Raw genomic sequence first — 19290 nt, forward strand, 5'->3', positions numbered from 1 at the left:
ACGTATGTTAAATATTGAGGATTTCACTGCACCATCCTTCTAGGAAACTCCATAATTGTTCCACTTACCATCTTTGTCTGCTTATTTAGTCTACTTGAGAATATAATCAATTCTCATTATTGGCAATAGTTATGTTCTATAAAGTTACCACAAATACTTGCTCAGCAAATACGAAACACTGCCCCTAGGGATAATACAGGATTAGGCTCCCAGAAAACTGATCACATTTTCATAAGCTGATCAACACATAACCTTGTTTTATATGTGTTTCAGCTTAAAGACATCTTATATACTGTTGATTCACTAACACTGAATTCACAGCCAACAGCACCCTAACTCATGCCCCAATGTATTATCACAGCCTTCTTGTGCTTAGGAACACTAGACAGCACTTCAGTATTATGCTCAGAGGTCATTTTAAACAGTGAAATGACCAAGAAAAGTACAAAAACATAAAAAATGTGGTACAAAAGGATACTTGTTTACAGTATGAGAGCTGAAACAAGAAGGCAGAGCACTGCTTTGCTGAATGTCAGCTGGGAATGCACACGTCAGGAGACCCAACTATTTTGCAGCAATGCATATGTGCATGTCCAGGAATGACCATAAAAAGGCCTCATGGGTATTAACTGACTACAACCTAGGTTGATTTAATAACAGTACACATACACACTTCTTAGCAACCAATCACAGAATACACAAGATGGTCTATTAGGAGTCTTTGCTAACCAGGGTTTAAACCTGATACTAAGATATAATCATCAATAATATGTTCTGAGAATCTTGTAAACAAAAATAAACAGTAAAGAATATACGGTCTTCTCAAAAAAAAAATGTATTGCTTTTTGGATTTAAAGGCAATAAATACTACAGAAACACCATTATAGTAACATATTCACAACTAGCATCTCTTAAAAACTACTTCTTATTCAAAATTCTAAAACATCTAATTTGAAGGAAAATATAAACATTATGTTACTCTGTATCCTCTTTCACCTACAGATATCAAAATCTTGTTGTTACAGGATAATTTGTGTTCTCCCCTAAATGCATATGTTTAAGTCCTAATCCCCAGTATCTCAGAACGTGACTTTACTTAGAAACAGGGTCATTGAAGATATAATTAGTTAAGATGAGGTCATACGGGGGAGGAGGGTAGGTCCCTAAATCTTCAAAAGGGAAAATGTGGTCACAATTACACAGGGAAAATACCATATGAAGGAATGCCTAAGACTGATAGCAAACCACCAGAAACTAGGAGAGAGGCCTTATAGAAGGAACCAACCTTGCTGACACCTTGATCTTGGATTTCTAGCCTCTAGACCTGTAAGATAATACATTTCTGTTACTTAAGCCACCTAGTTTGTCATACTTTGTATGGCAGCCCTAGCAAATGAATACACCTGGGTAAATATTTTTAGGTTCAAAACATTCCTGTCAACTTGGCCAAGTATTACCATCTCTGTTTTCTAGGCAAACCAAAGAAAGAAATAATTTATTTTGAATAATTCAATCACAGGTAATTGATTTTAAAATTTGGAAGTTTCTAGTTTACAATTACATTATTTCCATGTCAAAAGATTAAAATAAATGGAAAAAAGTATTTAAAGAATTGGCGAAGGATAGTTCTCTAAACAATCTTCAAAATATAAGCCAAATAAAAGTTGGCAATATGTATTTTAATTTTTAACATACATGCCTCTGACCCAGAAACTTTCATTTTAGGGATTTACTATAAAATAATGTTTACTGAATTACATTTTGTACCTGGGGAAAAAACAACAACAGGAAATAACCTGATTTCCAATAACAGGTAGGTACATAAATTATGGAACATTCATGTAATACAAATTGATGCTCCTACACTGGGAGTTATATCTAAGTGACGAATCACTAAATTTGACTCCTGCAACCAATATATTACATATGTTAACTAGCTAGAATTTAAACAAAAATTTGGAAGAAAAAATTGATGCTTCTATTAAAAAGAATGTATACTAACATGAAAAAAACAGAAATATACTAAATGAAAAAGCAAAACCACAAAACTTTTGTATATACAGAGAATTGCGTACTTTTATATAGGTATAAAAAATACAAAAATATAAACAAATAGTAGTAGTCAGCTTTAGAATGTCAGGGTAAAGTGGCTTCCACTTTTTAAATCATATATTTCTATAAAAAAAAAAAGATTACATGTATCATTTTGGTAATCAGAAAAAATAAAAGGCTTTTTTCCAAGTATAGCTAACCCTCAACTTATAAATGACCCTCAAAACTCTAAGGAAATAACTAACCTGAAGTAACAGAAGAAACAAGGTATAGTCAGGTACTGTTTACCTTTAAACCATGATCTATAGTTAAGTTAAATGCCCACATATATCTTTCTTAGGCTTTCTGGAACAGATAAAGTAAGAGAGCTAAACAAGCCATGAAGGGTAGAGATAAATTTTTGACATCCAAATTTAAAACTCAAATGAATTTTTTGACAGAAAATACTATAAAGGTCAATTAAATATAATTACTGATAGATTATTATACTTAGAATTATTTTAAAGATTAGTTTGAAAATCTACTTATGATCTAGCAATATTTCTATAAGCAAAGAAAAATTTGGTTTTTAAAAACACCATTCATTCATAAATCAGGGACTATGTGGTATGAAAGTACAATTACAACTGATCCAAGTCCACAATTATCCTTTTTTTTTTTTTTAATGTTTGTTTATTTTTGAGAGAGAGAGAGAGTACAAGCAGGTAGGGACAGAGAAAGAGGGAGACACAGAATCCAAAGCAGGCTCCAGACTCTGAGCTGTCAATACAGAGGCTGACACGGGGCTCAAACCCACAAACCTTGAGATCATGACCTGAGACGAAGTCAGTTGCTTAACCAACTGAGCCACCCAGGCACTCCCACAATTATTAACTCTTAATGTGGTCAAGTTTAATGAAGTTCTACATATATTTAAAGGAAGGAAGGAAGGAAGGAAGGAAGGAAGGAAGGAAGGAAGGAAGGAAAAGAAAGAAAGAAAGAAAGAAAGAAAGAAAGAAAGAAAGAAAGAAAGAAAGAAAAAAAGAATTCCAACAAAGGCTGAACAACTATCAATGTTTTATACAGGGAACAAAAATCTTTGCTGATATTGTTCAAGTTATCAGGGTCTAAAAAACAATATTGTTATGAATAGCAACAAGCATAGCAATTTGATAACAATTTAAAACTGAGGTCCGAAGGAATATACATTGTTAAATAGCTAATTTCAAGAAGTACCATTTCAATTTCTTACTAAAAGTTTAATTCTATCAGAGCTTAAGTTTCAAAATCCTCTGTCCTACCATGCCTCATTAGTTGCTATAAATATAGGTTTCCTTTTCCCTTCTCTCCGAATAACTCAAAACTCTAACTAGAGCAAAAGAAAGTACACTAAAAAACTGACTCTAAAAATTTTAAGTTTGCAAGATACCACAAAATTTTAAAAGTATTATATAATTTCATTCTTATTTAAAAATATATCACACACAGCCCCAATGTATATGCAGAGAAAATACTGAAAAAATAAATACTAAATTGTCAATACTAGTTACCTACAAGTAGCTTTTACTTCTCTTATTATTTAAATAACTATACATGTAGTTGATGCATTTCATGATTTTGATTTTTAATTTTTTTTAAATGTTTATTTATTTTTAAGAGAGCACAGGTGAGCAGAGAGAAAGTGAGACACAGAATCCGAAGAAGGCTCTAGGCTCTGAGCTGTCAGCATTGAGAGCCTGATGTGGGGCTTGAATCCACGAACTGTGAGCTGATGACCTGGGCCAAAGTCAGACACTTAACCAACTGAGCCACCCAGGCGCCCCTATGATCTTGACTTTTTAAAGATTAGGACATTAATCACTTGGGATTAGTGCACAGCACCAATAAATAATTTATAGTGTTTTTTTTTTCTTTTTACGTAATCATATTACTAATTTTGTTACAGAAATAATAACCACAAGGCTACTTCACTCAAGGCATATACTTCTCTCTTCTTAAAGTGAAATTATTGTTTATTGACACTTTGTAAAGGATTTGCAATATAATGCACATAACAATAAAATATAAAACAAATCAAGAATTAAAGAAATAAAACTAAATGTCTAAACTAAATAAAAACTGAAACTGAAAGTTAAATGAAAATGTTTATTCTCTAAAATTACTACCAATAGGAATTTGGAATGATACAACCTATAGTCACCAAAACATTTTAATGAGTTCCCAGATAAAATCTAAAGTTAACATAAAGTAATTTACATGTCTCAGTTGACAGCCCACAATAAAAAATATCATAAAATTAGAGTTATAACTAATTAGATTACAAAATTCTTTATGATGGATATGTTTACAAGTTCATAACTCTTTCATGCATTCTACTACCTACAGGTGTACAGTTAACATACATAAAGAGCTTATGTGCCTGGCACTATGTTAAATATGTAATCTCATTTAATCCTCATAACACCATGAGGCAGGTGTGTACCATCATCCCTACTTCACAGATAAAGGCACTAAATATAAACATTTCCCTATTTATTGAACTATTGTGCTTTTAACATTTAAATAACAAGGTATTAATGTTTTAATAATTTATTTTCAAAATTACTTAAAATTTTGTGAATACTTATGGCTTTACAACATTTTTCTTTAGAAAAGTCCTTTCTGGATGTCTGGAAACCACTGCAATTAATTGCTTTGAAGAGAAAAGAAGTTGAAATGTAAAGTCCCCAACATAAATACCAAACAGTTGCTTTAACTTTCTTTTTAAGACAAGCAAGAATGAACCCTCAATATATTACCAGAGTTTTTATTTTGTGTTTTCTTAGAGTCTTCATTGGTATAGATGGCACCTATTCATCACAGGGCCAATTACATTAACTATATTTTCTTGATTTCTGCATTCTTAACACTGACATTTGGGGAGCAAGAGACTTACAGACCCCAGAAGAGATAGCCATTCCCAGGACTAATTCCTAAAGATAACAACTTGCCTACCAGCACACTGTTCATATGCAAACCAACCAGTCCAGAGTTTATACTACCAACTATCTCCTTATCTAACTCTCACACACCAAGCCAGTACCTCCCTCACCCTAAATCACCCCAGGACCAGGGACGAGGAAACTAAGAACCAACCCTTTTAGCCCAAAGCCTGGAGGAATTAACCAAACTAGCCAATCCAAACTGTTATTCTGCCCAGTCTTGCCTTTCCCAAGAAAACCCCAATAAAAGCCACGAACTAAGATGTCCCCATGCTCTTGTCTTCTGCTTCCTGACTACCCTAGTGTTCTCCCCTATGGCTTTGTGGCATCTGATCCTCTCTCTCTGGGACCTGAATACGATAAACTTCTTCCAACCCTCATTCTTGTTTCCTCTTATGGCCACACTTTACCATATCATATGAAACATGTATATTCTTACAATTTTAAGTTTTCTAATTTTGGTTAGAACACAGCTGATGGCCATCAAGCTTATTCAAAGAACCTACAATTTTCTCTTCCTATGGTACATCCAATAAAATACACTGATCATGTGTTCATTCAACAACCCCCTGGGTTTCTTCTGTGTGTACCATAGTGTTGTCACTATAGTACTAAAGCTAAAGTGTTAAAGGTTTCTACCCTTTAAGAACTGACATGGTAGAGAAGATTTTTATCCAAATAATTCAATATAACAGGAAGACAATAATACAACTTAATTTACTGAATGCCACATAACTGTACTTGACACTGCACAAAATATTTGATCTGAGTTCTTACAAGAGTGACCACAATGATACCGGATCGTCCTTCAGCTGAGCAATATTCAAGAGACAGAAATGGAAATATGCCATAGAAAGAATAACCTGGAATTACCAAAAAGGATAGACCGGAGCAGGGATATCAGCAGAAAAGCTATTGCCATTGTTTTTGCACAGATAGTAATGGTCTAACTAGGAAAAAAAAAAAGAATTTTAGCTTGAGATAGGAGGAAGCTAAGGGTCTGAGAGTTTAAAATAACTAGCTCAAGGTCAAATAGCCTTTTGCAAAAAAAAAAAAAAAGAAAAAAGAAAAAGGAAAAAGAAAAAAGAAACAAAGAAAGGCAGACAGACAGACAGACAGACAAGACAGAGAGTTACTAAAATATCAATCAGTAAGATTTGGCAACTGAGTCAATGTTGGTGTTCCAGACTAGGAAGCAGACCCTAAGATGAATCTAAGGTTTGAACCTAAGTGAATTCAAGAAACATTAATAAAGAAGAGTTGTTTTTGTAGTTTGTTTTGGAGAGATGGAGATGGATAACTTACAGTACAACTGTTTCCATTTAAATGTTCCTCTTTTCTCCACATCTTGTAAGTTTTATAATTTCAGAAATATGTATATTTGTCTTCCTTGATTTTCTCTGTCTTGCAGTCATGGTGCCCTCATGAATGAGATTAGTGCCCTTTCCCAGAGAGCTCCCTCACCCATTCTGCCATTTGAAGGCAGTGAGAAAATGACCATTTATGAACCAAGAACCAAGTCCTTCCCAGACACCAAATCTGCTAGCACCTTAATCTTAGAATGACTAGCCTAAAGAACCATGAGAAATATACATGTTATTTATTAAGCCCCTCACAATATACTAATTTTATGGCAGTGATCTGACTGGACTAAGACATCTTCTAATTAATTATTCATCACTGAATTAACTTTTGAAAATAAATGGTAAATCTAACCTCTACCATTTACGTACTTCTTATAGGAACAAAAAAAGCATCTATAATTCTTTTATTTTTCTGTATCATTACATCTTTAAGTCTGATGGTAAAGGAATCCAATTCATTTTATATTGTGCTCTAATATAGCATTACCTGTAAGTATCACAAACATAACTTTTTTTTTTGAAATTTTGGCCTAATTTTTAAATATGAGCTCCAACAAGGTAATAGAACACTAAACGTAAAGAAGTATTTTCATGCTTGATGCAATGTCTGGGACATTAGCTGGAAGGCACAATTGTTGAATAAATGCCTGAAGTTTTGTTATAAATGGAAAGATATGTATTGCCTACGTAAAGGCAAATATGGAAATAGCATATAACCCACTTCAGTGTAAGGCAGACCTAAAGTTAAATTCCCACTCTAATATTAAGGGTATTTCTCTTTTAAGAAACATTTAGAACACTCATGACATGCCAGGCATTGTTCTTTTCACTTTTATGTGTTATCTCACTTAATCCTTACAACCACCCTAGGAATTTGATATGATTATCCCAACAGAAAAGAATACTTAGGTGCAGAAAGGCTAAGCAATATGTGCAAGATAACATAGCTAAGAAATAAGAGTCAGAATTCAGAATTTGTATCTAAGCACTCTAATTCCAGAGCCTACCCTTTAAAAAATGAATTAAAGAATAATATAGATTTACATTGTTAAAAAAAAAAAGGGGGGGGGGGGGTATGCAGTAGAAATCTAGGTCTACCATCCATGTCCTCCACCAACCTACTTACTTCTCAGCCCTTATCTTACCTCTGCACCAAGGTAACCACTGTTATTAGATATATGTATTCTTCCAGGGTTTATTTTAATGTATCTATATGCAAATACAAATGTACATTTTTTCACATTTTATCTAAAATATAGCTTTCTATACAATGTTCTATACCTTGCTCTTTTTACTTAATGTATTTTAGAAATCTTTACATATTAGTACACAGAAAATTCCTTTACTCTTTTCACAACTACACAGTATTACAACACATTGATTGAACAATTTATTTTACCAGTTCCCAACAGACAGTCACGAGACCGTTTCTAATCTTTTTCTATTATTAACAATGTTTCAGTAATATGTCAATGTGTCATTTTGTACAGGCACAAATGGAGTTATCAGAGCACAAGTTATATTCTTGCACTTCTTGGAGAAAAAGTATGTGCATTTGCAATTCTAACACATACTAGCAAAATACCCTCATAATTCTTATCAGTTTACACCAACAACCTATGAACACTTGTTTACTGACAGCCTCACCATACAGAGTATATAGCATTCCCCCCATCCTTATTCACGGGGGATATATTCTGAGACCCAATGGATGCCATTTTGAAACCATGGATAGTACTAAACCCTGAATATACCGTTTTTTCCTATAGATACTTAGGATAATGTTTAAGTTATAAATCAGACACAGTAAGAGATTAATAATAAAACAGAACAATTATAACATACTGCAATAAAAGTTATGTGGTCTCTCCCTCTTTCAAAACATCTTAATTGCAATGTACTCACCCTTCTGTGAAGATGTGAGATGATAAAATGCCTATCGATGAAATGAAATGAGGTGGATGATGTAGGCACATAACATTAGGCTACTACTGACCTTCTGACATCAGGAGGAACATCTGCTTCTGGACCTGCAGATGACCGTGGGTTACTGAAATCTCAGAAAGTGAAACCCTGGATGTGGGCTGGAGGGTCTACTATATTATCAAAGTTAAGGATTTTTGCTAACCTGATATGTAAAAAAAAATGGTACCTCAGTGTTGTATTCTGCATTTCTCTTAATGTGAATGAGATTGAAGAGTATTCATTTAAGAGTCATTTGTAAAATGTTTCCCTTTTTGTAAACTGCCTGTTCATATCCTGTGACAATGTTGCTACTGGATTGTTTTCATCTTATCAATTTCTAGGACTGTTTCATATCTGGGAAATTAGCATTTTTTATGGTAATGAGTCGTAAATATTTTCCCATTCATCTTTTAACTTGTTTACACGGTGATTTCTACCTAACAAAATTTTTTTCATGTAGTTTACTTTTCTATACATCTTCACAGTTCAGTCAGAAAGGCTTTCCTTACTCCAAAATAATAAACAAAATTGTCCATGTTTTCTTTGAGCACATTTATCATCACAGTCTTTACATTTAACCTGATTCATTTGGAATTTACCCAAATATATACATGGCATGAGGCAGTAATCCAATTTTTTTTGTTCCCTAGATGATGTTCCTACTTATTCCAAGATTATTTACTGAATAGTCCCACTTGAATTTTTTCCCCATTTGATTTGAGGTGATTTGGGTCTATGTCTGGGCTTTATATTGTTTTCGTGGTTTGATACGTACTTGTGAGGCAGTTTTAACTATTAAGACTTTAAAAATAAAATGTTATTATCTAGTTACATATTTCTGTTCTTATTTTTCAGTTTTCCTGAGCTGCTTTATTTTTTCCATAAGACCAAGAGAATCCACTTATTTAGCTCTCCTCCCTCCCCTCCCCCAACAAAAAACACTTGGTATTTTTATTACAATCACCTTAAATTGACTAATTTTAGAGAAAACTGACAGATTTGCTTAGGTTGAATATTCCTACCTACAAATGTGGTTTCCATTTGCTTAAAATTTTTGCACCCCTTAGAAATGCTTTCAGGTCTTCTTCAGTAGTCTTGCACATTTCTTAGGTTATTCCTAGGTCATTTTATCTTTCTCTTGCTATTATAAATGGTGTCTTTTCTTCCATTATTGGCATCTAATTGGTTCTTATTTTCATTGCATTTTAATTTTGACTTTGGACAAGTTATTTAGCGTCTTAAAGTTTTATTTACCCTCAACAGCAAGACTGTGCTAATATGTACCTGGCAGGGTGGTTTTAGGATTCTGGGACAACATATAAAGGATGTAACACAGTGCCTGGCACATAATGGTAGTTACCGTTATTATTTTTAAACATCAATATTCCATATCTAAATATATTCCAAATAATACTTCTCATTAAATTTCTCTCCAGTAATGAGGTTTGTATCTTTCTTCTCCCTTTACATTATCATACCAACTTCTAAAGTATTCCCTTCCCTCCACATTTCCAGTTGCAGAGACTTACTCAATTCCTCAACTCAGTGCAGAAATAGACCTATGTTCAGACAGAGGTAACACCAACCTCTCAGGCTTTTACCTAATTACTTCCAGAAGATAAGTGTAGGTCCATGAAGTCCATTTCTGTTAGAAAGCCTACTTACGCAATCTATAGGTAAGCAATCCCTGAATCAGAAATCACAAAGTATACATTTGCTAAGTGATAAATACTTGGGACCAATTATGGGAAGCAATCTAAGCTCTACTTGAGTTTCATCCTGCCATCCTAAAACAAAACAAAACAAAACAAAGCCTTCAAATAACTAACAGGTAAAGCAGCTAAACTTTGCTCCAATTGTTTTCAGATGCTCCTAATTCTGCTTCTCTTTTAGCCTTAGACTGTTCCTGTCCCATTCCCATTTCCCTTTCACAGAAGCAACAAACAGCATCATCTCAGAGGACACATTTCTTAGGGACTCTTGCCTAAATGCCAGCACATTTACAATTTATAGTCACAATTATTTCATCAATTAGTGGAATCAAAAGCAACTTCTATGTGATTCCATCTTGTGATTTCAAAAACTTTGTTTCCAGTAAAACCTGGAAGGAAGTCATAAAGTCAGGCATAATTAATAGGTTTGTGTCAGTTAAGCAAAAATAAGTAAATTAACCAATTAATAAAATTCAAATGGTCCCTGGCAATAAAAAGTTTAATTTTACAAAGGTGTTACATCACCAGGTACTTCAGTCTCCCAAAAAGACAAAATTATTGTTCACAGACTGTTAATTACTTGATAGGCTGGAATCAGTGAGAAATATATAGTTGGAATGTTAGCCTACTTTGAAGAGGAAATAAAACATCTCATTCCTTTAGCATTGATCTTTCTCCCCACTTGTAATACTGAATTTCTCACTTATCACTGAATACGGTTACCAAATTCAAAACAAAATTCACTTCACCAAATATTTTCTCGCTGCTGAAACAAAACAATTAACATTCCTCCCCTTCCTGGATTCCCTATTTATATTAATTACTGATTCAACCTAGGATCACACCTGGCTCTGCTCTTTACCCTTACTGTTCACTTCTATTTGGTTACCACAGCCTATCCATCCTTTCCGCTTCCCTAATTTCTCCTTGATCTAACTGCTCCCTTGCTGCTTTTTTCCTAATGTTTATTTATTTTTGAGAGAGAGAGCACTCAAGCAGAAAAGGGGCAGAGAGAGAGAAGAGGACAGAGGATCGGGAGCAGGCTCTGTGCTGACAGCAGAAAGCCCAAAACAGGGCTCAAACACAAGGAACTGTGAGATCAAGACCTGAGCTGAAGTTGGACACTTAACCCACTGAGCCACTCAAGCACCTCTCCCTTGTTGTTTTAAAGGGGCACCATTATAGCCTAACTGATTACTTTACCTCCAAATTCTCTCCCCTCCTTTATAAAAACCTGATAATTCCCATTACAAACGATCAGTGAATATACACCCAATTAAAACCCTAACTTGATTAATTCTATAACCTGACCTCAATTTTACCTTCTAACTTTCTTGCTCTCTATTCTCAGACATTTTAGTTAACTGGACTACAATTCCCTTAATAGGTCTCCCATTTGTCTATTTCCATTTGAGCTAAGCTACCTATAAAGCCTCTTCATTCTTTCCTCCTTTAAATACTTATATCCTTCCAGGTCATATGCTATCTTCCCTATAAAAAGTCACCTACAATCCATTCCATTCCAAATAGCTACACTATTCCTCTGTACACAGTGTTCTGTTTATGCCTTTTATAACACTTAGCACATTAGATGCATTTCTACTTATTTCTGCGCTTGTTTTATCTTCCTTTCTAGATCTTTAAATAATATTCATCAATTATATTCAAAAGCTTGTCAAATGAATACATTTTTAAAACTTTCATTAACAAATATCTTCTAAGCTTATCAATTTTGTAGGGTGAGGCACAACTAAGCTTACTTAAATTTTTAAAAATAAATTGGTTATTGTTTTATTCTAGATTTGCTAAAATTAAAGATGTTCTTTTTCCTAAAGAAATTAACAGAGATGCAAATAAAGACTAAACTGATATATATATATTATGCATATATATTATATTATATATATATCATATATATTATGTATCTCCGAAAAATAGGAGAACACAAATTTTGCTATATTTAAATGATGAAGTATTAAATTATCATTAACAATACCCCTAAACAATATTGTGAAACATGGGGAAATACTTATTATTCAATTGTTACTGAAAAAAATTGAGATATAAGAACATACTTCCAGTCTGCAATCACAAACATATGAGTATAGCAAAAGTGTTAAATGACCATAGTATTTATCTATGCATGATGGTATTATAGTTGATTTTTACTTTCCTGTATTTTTCAAATTCTCTACCAAGAATATGAAATACTTTTATAATTAGAAAAAACTATACACTAAAAATGTGTTATTTCAGAATAGGAGGACGCCTAGCAAAGGAATAAAATGTAACTAAGCTTAAATATTAATAAAGAAATAATTAGGATCTTTCAAAATAATGTGAAAAACACATTAAAGAACCCTAGAACATTTTCTTTAAGGTGAAGAAAAGCTAAACTAAATTTCTGCCATCCTAGAACTGAAGAAAAAAGAATAATTACATGCAAATTAAATATTATGGTTTAAAGACTGAGCCACCAATATTCAAGAAACTTCCCAAACATTGAGAGAGAATGAGCTGGAGAGGGGCAGGGGGCAGAAGGGGAGGGAGAGGGGGAGGGAGAGGGGGAGGGAGAGGGGGAGGGAGAGGGGGAGGGAGAGGGGGAGGGAGAGGGGGAGGGAGAGGGGGAGGGAGAGGGACGGGAAAGGAGGGGGAGGGGCAGAGGGAGAGGGAGAGAGAACGAATATGAATCTTAAGCAGGCTCCATGCATAGCGTGGAACCGATAAGGGGCTTGAATTCACGCCCATGAGATCACGGACCTGAGCTGAAACTGAGAGACACTTAACCAACTGAGTCACCCAGGTGCCCCGAAAATTCCCTTTTTAATAACAATAACTCCAATTGAATACATTTATATACAGCATAGGTTTTTCTTCCATGTAAAGTAACTATCACAATTCATTAAGATGATTATGTATCTGAATAAATAATTATTGTCTTAATTCCATCAGCATGAAAAGAACCCACAGAAGCTAAAAGGAGATAAATCTTGGGCTCTTCAATATGGTTTCTTCACTAACATTTCCCACTTTTCTACTCACTAACACAATCCTACCACAAAAAAGCCCTTGCAACAACATATGAATACATGTTCCTTATTAGATTTTCTTTACTAGTTACCTGATTAAAGATTATTCTTTAATTTGGGTATGATACATACCCAGGTACTTGATACGCTTTCTAGCCTAGGAAGACACTTGTAAGTATCTATGAAGTGAGATTTATTTCTTCAAAGCAATTATAAATATACATATGTATCTGTGAGAAATGAGCTTTAATTTTTATGACACTGGGAACACAGAACCCTAAGAATACTTACTAAAGAGATGATGGAAACTAGACCACTTAAGCTTTCACCTGCTACAAGGATTCCTGCCCAAACCACAAAACAAATCTACAATACTCCTGTTTTTTCAAGGAAAGTAAATGGCTCACTCCCAATCAAGTAAAAACACCAGCATACCAAAAACAAAGAAAAAAAAAATCATTTCTAAATCCTTTAAAGACGCCTCTATTTGTTAGACTGCTCAGATTAGGCATCTACTTCTATTATTGCTTTCTCCAGGGTTAAAGGTTTTATAAAGCATTCACCAAACCAATGCATCCTACTTAGAGATACATGGCAGACTTAACACAATATAACTAATCCAAGTTCCAATGTTGACACCAAATCAATCCCACCTGGCAGTTACTATGGATCTTGGATAGCACAGCATAGCATTAGACAACAAAGGGATATAGAATGAGATATATAAAAGAAGAAAGAGAAAAGACTGGGTTACCACAGTAGTTTGTTCAAATATTATTATTCATACCACACAAGGTTATAATGAAGTACCAAAGTGGTATCACAATGCAAGCATCTTGGTAAAATAATGATTTATTTCAAAAGGCCATCAAATAAAATGGCAAAGAAACAAATTAGTATTTGATCTGCCTCAAATAGAAGATATTATTGTAAATAATTCTAAACATAAGAACAATTTAGTGAATAAGGTAGGAGACTGGTAGACTTAATTTTTCAGATTCAATTTATAGATGTTCACCAGTCACCTGCTGTTTTGACAAGTTACTTACCAACTTGTGCTGCCATTTCTCCGTAAATTTATCCCCTAAGATGAGGATAATTCTTGCAAATTGTGTCACAAGCATTTTGAAAGGAACCATGAGTTATTGTGTAATGCTCTTGATATTCCTCAGATGTAGGGTCCTACACAAAGTAAAGTATTATTATACATCTCTCTAACAGTAGTCATCTGTTTGCATTATGATTTTTTTTTTCCCTACCCTTGACACTGTGTTCTTGGGCACTAACCTTCCTCAAAGTAAAGTGTCCAAAGCAAGCCTCCATTCCTGACCCAAGTAATTACTTTTTTTCAAGTCTTCAAATCATCCACATCTTTCTCATCCTTAGAAGGTATCATGAAAAGTAGGAGTTATAAAACATAATAAGCTTCTCTGGTATTATATGCTTTGGTTCAATAATATGTGGGATAATTTGGTATTTATAATCTGCTCTTAAGTGAATAATTTTATTTCACATATTTATACATTTTCGTATGTTACTTTTAAAATTTCAACTATATTTTAAGTAGTTCACTTACAGATTTATGTTTTATGAACAGAAAGAGCAAGTCAGAAAAATGAAGAAGCAAAAGGGCAAGCAAGTAATTACTGCTATGTGACCAAAATGCTTTCACTGGACTGACTCAACAGCAGAAATCACCATTTTGAGATACAATAAACAGAATCAATGCTCATGATTTTTATATCTTCTGTAGAAGAGTTGAGCATAGGCTACAACATATTTTATCATACTATTCAAAACTTTATCTCTTGCTGACTTTGCTAATCAAGTTAGTCTTCAGTTCAGAAAAAAATACATATATGTGAATTTTTAGTTTGTGTTGGCACAATATTGTATCTTGAAAACAGAACTCTCAACCTTCTTATACAGTGCCTAAAATGGCTTATTTCTGAATTTATATATGGGAAGGGAGGAGATAATAAAACATGGTATCTTCATTGTACAACCTATAAAAGAGAAAATTTTTAAGGTTTTTTTTTTTTGTTTTTTTTTTTTGTTTTTTTTTAACTCTCAGAATTACATTAAAATACTGATGGAAACTAGTTTCCTCCCAGGTTAATATTCTTTTATCTTCTAAATACGGCAGGGAAAACCTTTGTGGGATAAAGGTAAAACCACATGATTTAGCATGGTCCCTTAACATTTGCTAGCCTACTACTCATTAGTCTCTTAATCTCATTTTACTTTAGTTACTTTATTTTACAAATGAGGACCATAACACCTGCCCTAGATACCATACAAGATCATTATGAGGATTAAATGAGATAATCTAACTAAAAGAACTCTGTAAACCACGAAAAGCTACCAAAACAGTAATTTTTAAAAAAAACTATATCACATTATTTACAAATTTATGATCGTATAATATATAGTACTGTTTCTAACATGAAACAAATGGAAATAGATGTGCAAAACATTAGGACCATGGTTACCAAATAATACCTATGATTGAATATACAGTGAATAAATGATCTTGTTAGGAAAAGTACACTTCCTATACTTTATCTTAAAATCTTCAGAAGTGAATTTGGAAGGAAATATAAATAAAACTATTTAGATGGACTGGTCTAGCCTTTTAAAGATCAAATATATTTACCTGTTACCTATGAATTAAGAGCAAATAGCTAAAAAAAAAAGGTTTTAAAAAATTCTTATGAAGGAAAAATACACACATGAAAGTGAAATAGATGTTCACTTCTCTGGAAATAATCAGAGCTAGTAGTGATACCAAGGGATATACATATACAAGAGGACGGAAATGAACATGGACACAATCTATACTCTTGGTATGATAAAGGATATCAGTGAACCCTTCAGATGTGGTTCCTAAAATTTTCAGAATGGAAAGCTCTCCCAACAGGCCACAGGTCAAATCTATTTACTACACTATAAGGCTGAGTCCTCGGTAGGTTATGATAACTCTCAAGAATAGCTTATCCTTAATGAAGCCACCTGTTTCTCTTTCACATATATTACAGAATATTTAGTATGCTTATTTATAAGCCAGTCTCTACAAGCAAACAATTCCTAGCTCCCTCCTTTCTGTTTGCTTTCTTTCTGTCAGTTTAAAGCTCTGACAAAGTGAATTTTGTTTATTATGTGGTTCCAGAAATTCAATCAGACTCACTCAATTACCAAAAACTTTAAAACCAATTAAATAAGAACTCCTTACCTTTTAATTCAGTCCTCAAACTCACAAATTAAAAAAAAAAAAAAAAGTTGGGCAAGGAGTACATTCAAAGCTATTAAAGAATTATTCCCAAGGGAAATAATTTTAGTTAAAAAACATTAATAGTTTCCACTCAAACACCATAAATCAAAACTAAGCTTAAAAGAAAAGTCCCTATCAGAGTAACTACCTCCTTTTGAACTTTTACTTTCTCCTACCTCTGTAACCCAGATATATATCAATGAATCACTGAATCTGGACACTTCTAGTAAAAAGCTTTTCTCAAGATAAGGATCCTCTCCTCTAAAACTAAACTACTTCAGCTCCAGATTTATTTTCTGCCTAGTTATGTGATCAATGGTTGAATTAAAATTAAGACTTCATTTTCTCCCAGAAATATTTAATTTATCCCACAATGACATTTCCCATCAATTAAATTTCCTAGTTTCAAGGTATATATCATATCATGTCAACTTTCAATTCTCTCCAGCTATTTCATTTTATGTATGCCTTAATTCCCAGCCCAGCCTCTAAATTTTTCAAAGACAAAGTTCATGCCTTTCATTTTTATATTCCATGAATGTACCCTGGACAATGAGGCAATCCTAAATAGGTAATGTAAATTAGGTTAAACCCACCCTCCCAATTTTATATTACCAAATAATGCTTTCAAGATGAATCAATACAGTGATATAAATGTCACAATGTAATCATCACAATGTCAACATGACCACAAAAAACCTCTTCTGGCTAGTTAAGTTTCCCAGAATCTTACCTACAGAGTTAAAAGCTGTTAAAGACACAGACTACTACTGCAAAGGGCCTACCCTTGCCCTGGACACAAAGCAGATGCTTAATAACATTTAAAAACTTTAAACTTTAATAAACTTCAGTAACTATATTGGCAATTTCTATGTGCTGGCTTTGCACTTTTTATCTGCCCTACAACCTCTCAGAAATTACTAAAGCAATACAGAAATATATTCAATTATTTCTGTGGAGCATGTTAAGTATAAGAAAAGCAACAGCCCCAAAACCATGAAAATCTCAACTTGAGGCAGCATTCCAAGCTAAACAAAAAAGGTAAAGAATACATCTGCCTCTGAAGCAGTGATAACAAGTACATAACAATAAATTACCATTCATGTCTACACATGACAACCTCAAAACCTAAGATATGAAATTCTGATAAGATTCCAGAAAATATTCTTAGTGAGGTAGAATACAAGACAGCTGCCACTTTACCTTTAGAGTTCTGCAATAATTAAACCTACTGTGTTAAGGATTACTAGCATTCATCCAAAAGACTTAAATTACAAATTAAGCCACAAAGAAAAAGATTAAGACCCTACCAACAAAGAAAGGATGAAAACTATACAGTATTTACAAGTTAGAAAGGTGAGGTTTGGCATGGTGGTGAGATGACATGAAAGATGAATAACATGCCTTAATATTTAATATCTTACTATTTTATACCTACATTAACCTCTCAAAAGTAGACTAACAATAGCAATCACTTAAATAATGAAGTGGTAAAGAAGAATAATTGCCATAGAAAATGCTTAAGTGCCATTATTGTTGAAGTTAAAGAAGAATCTGTAAATCAGTACTGCTATGGTCTATCTTATCTGAATTTACCATCTTAAGAATTAACTTTTAGTAATCATAATGGAGTCTTCTTCAATTTCTTTCATAAGCTTTCCATAGTTTTCAGTGTAGAGACTGATCAAAATTGAGAGCAAAATTCACACAACAATAATTCCAAGTGTGGTAATACCTTATTTTAAAATACGTACGTATATTTAGGAAAAGAAAATGTGAAATGTGACCAAATTCCTCAAAATTCTCATTACACTAAAAATTATTTTACATTTGGCTTATATGACTCCTACAAAATCAGGACATATTATAGTCAGAAAACTTTTAATAGCTGATGCTACTACCTCAAAGTAGGAGATTAGAGGAATAAAACGTATTTCAAACTAAGCCAAATAAAATTATGTATTTAAAATACTAGAGTAGGGACAACAATAGAAAAACTAGGATGTATGTCAGGCAAGCTTCCATCTTATTTATTTTTCTCTGATGTATAGAAAACAACACAGTAAATTATGCAACTGAAATCTGCCAAGGTAGCTGAATAGTACTTATTAAACAGGACCTACATTCTATATATGCTCTATACCTATATATTCTATACTAAAGAAAAAGTGTATCCACACTGCATGCTGGTTTTCTCAACTGTTTTATATCACCATAATTAGTTCTGAAACCAAAGCTTCATACAATAAGGGTTCACAACAATAATAGTTTAAAAAAACAGAAACCACAAAATAATTAAGTACTTAGAAGCATGCAAATGTAAAGGATATATTTAACTCCTAATCTGCTTTTAAAGCTTGATAAAAAAAATATGGGTTTAGGACTAGAGAAATTATTTGACATTTCAAGCTTACAAGATACAATTATTAGAAATAGTAAACAAAAAATTTTTCAACTTACCTGGTTTCTTTCTGGATTTTTCATGACCTAGCTGTCCTAGATCATTACATCCACACGTGTACACTGTTCCATCATCCAGAACAAATACAGTATGTCTGAGTCCACATCCCACATCTCGGACCTTTTTATTTATAAAAAAGTCACTTTTTCTGGGCTCTAGTACAATTTCTTCATCAATTCCACCTAACCCTAGCTGTCCAAAAGATGCATTTCCCCAGCACAACATGTTTGTAATTCTTTTGGTCTTCCAGTTTCAATACAAAATTTCCTCTGAAACACTGGAAAGTTGGAGGTATCCCTATGTCTGAGGAAATACAAAAAAAGTTAATATGACTTCAAAGGAAACATGTTTAATTGCTCTTTAAAGTGCTAGGCTACAATAATCACTCTATAGTAAACATGGAATCTATTTTATAATATGCTACATTAAGGATTATCCAGTTTCAAAAACCAATCAGTTCTATTTTTAAAAGTATG

The 19290-nt window shown here is 33.2% G+C and overlaps 1 protein-coding gene across 12 annotated transcripts in view; it reads right to left on the reverse strand.

Moving 5' to 3' along the window:
- HERC4 (HECT and RLD domain containing E3 ubiquitin protein ligase 4) overlaps positions 1–19290 on the reverse strand; it is a 136100-nt gene that overhangs the window by 114919 nt on the left and 1891 nt on the right. For 9 of the 12 annotated variants that reach the window (XM_042908370.1, XM_042908375.1, XM_042908374.1 and 6 more), the window contains exon 2: positions 18814–19117. In XM_042908370.1, the coding sequence (XP_042764304.1) occupies positions 18814–19039 (226 nt within the window). In that variant the 5' untranslated portion in view covers positions 19040–19117. Of the gene's footprint in view, positions 1–1285; positions 1325–14131; positions 14464–18813; positions 19118–19290 lie in introns of those variants that run through there. The other 3 variants (XM_042908380.1, XM_042908379.1, XM_042908381.1) reach the window with 3 other exon arrangements.

Source organism: Panthera leo, chromosome D2 (assembly GCF_018350215.1).
Source record: "Panthera leo isolate Ple1 chromosome D2, P.leo_Ple1_pat1.1, whole genome shotgun sequence".
In the NCBI taxonomy this organism is placed as follows: domain Eukaryota; kingdom Metazoa; phylum Chordata; class Mammalia; order Carnivora; family Felidae; genus Panthera; species Panthera leo.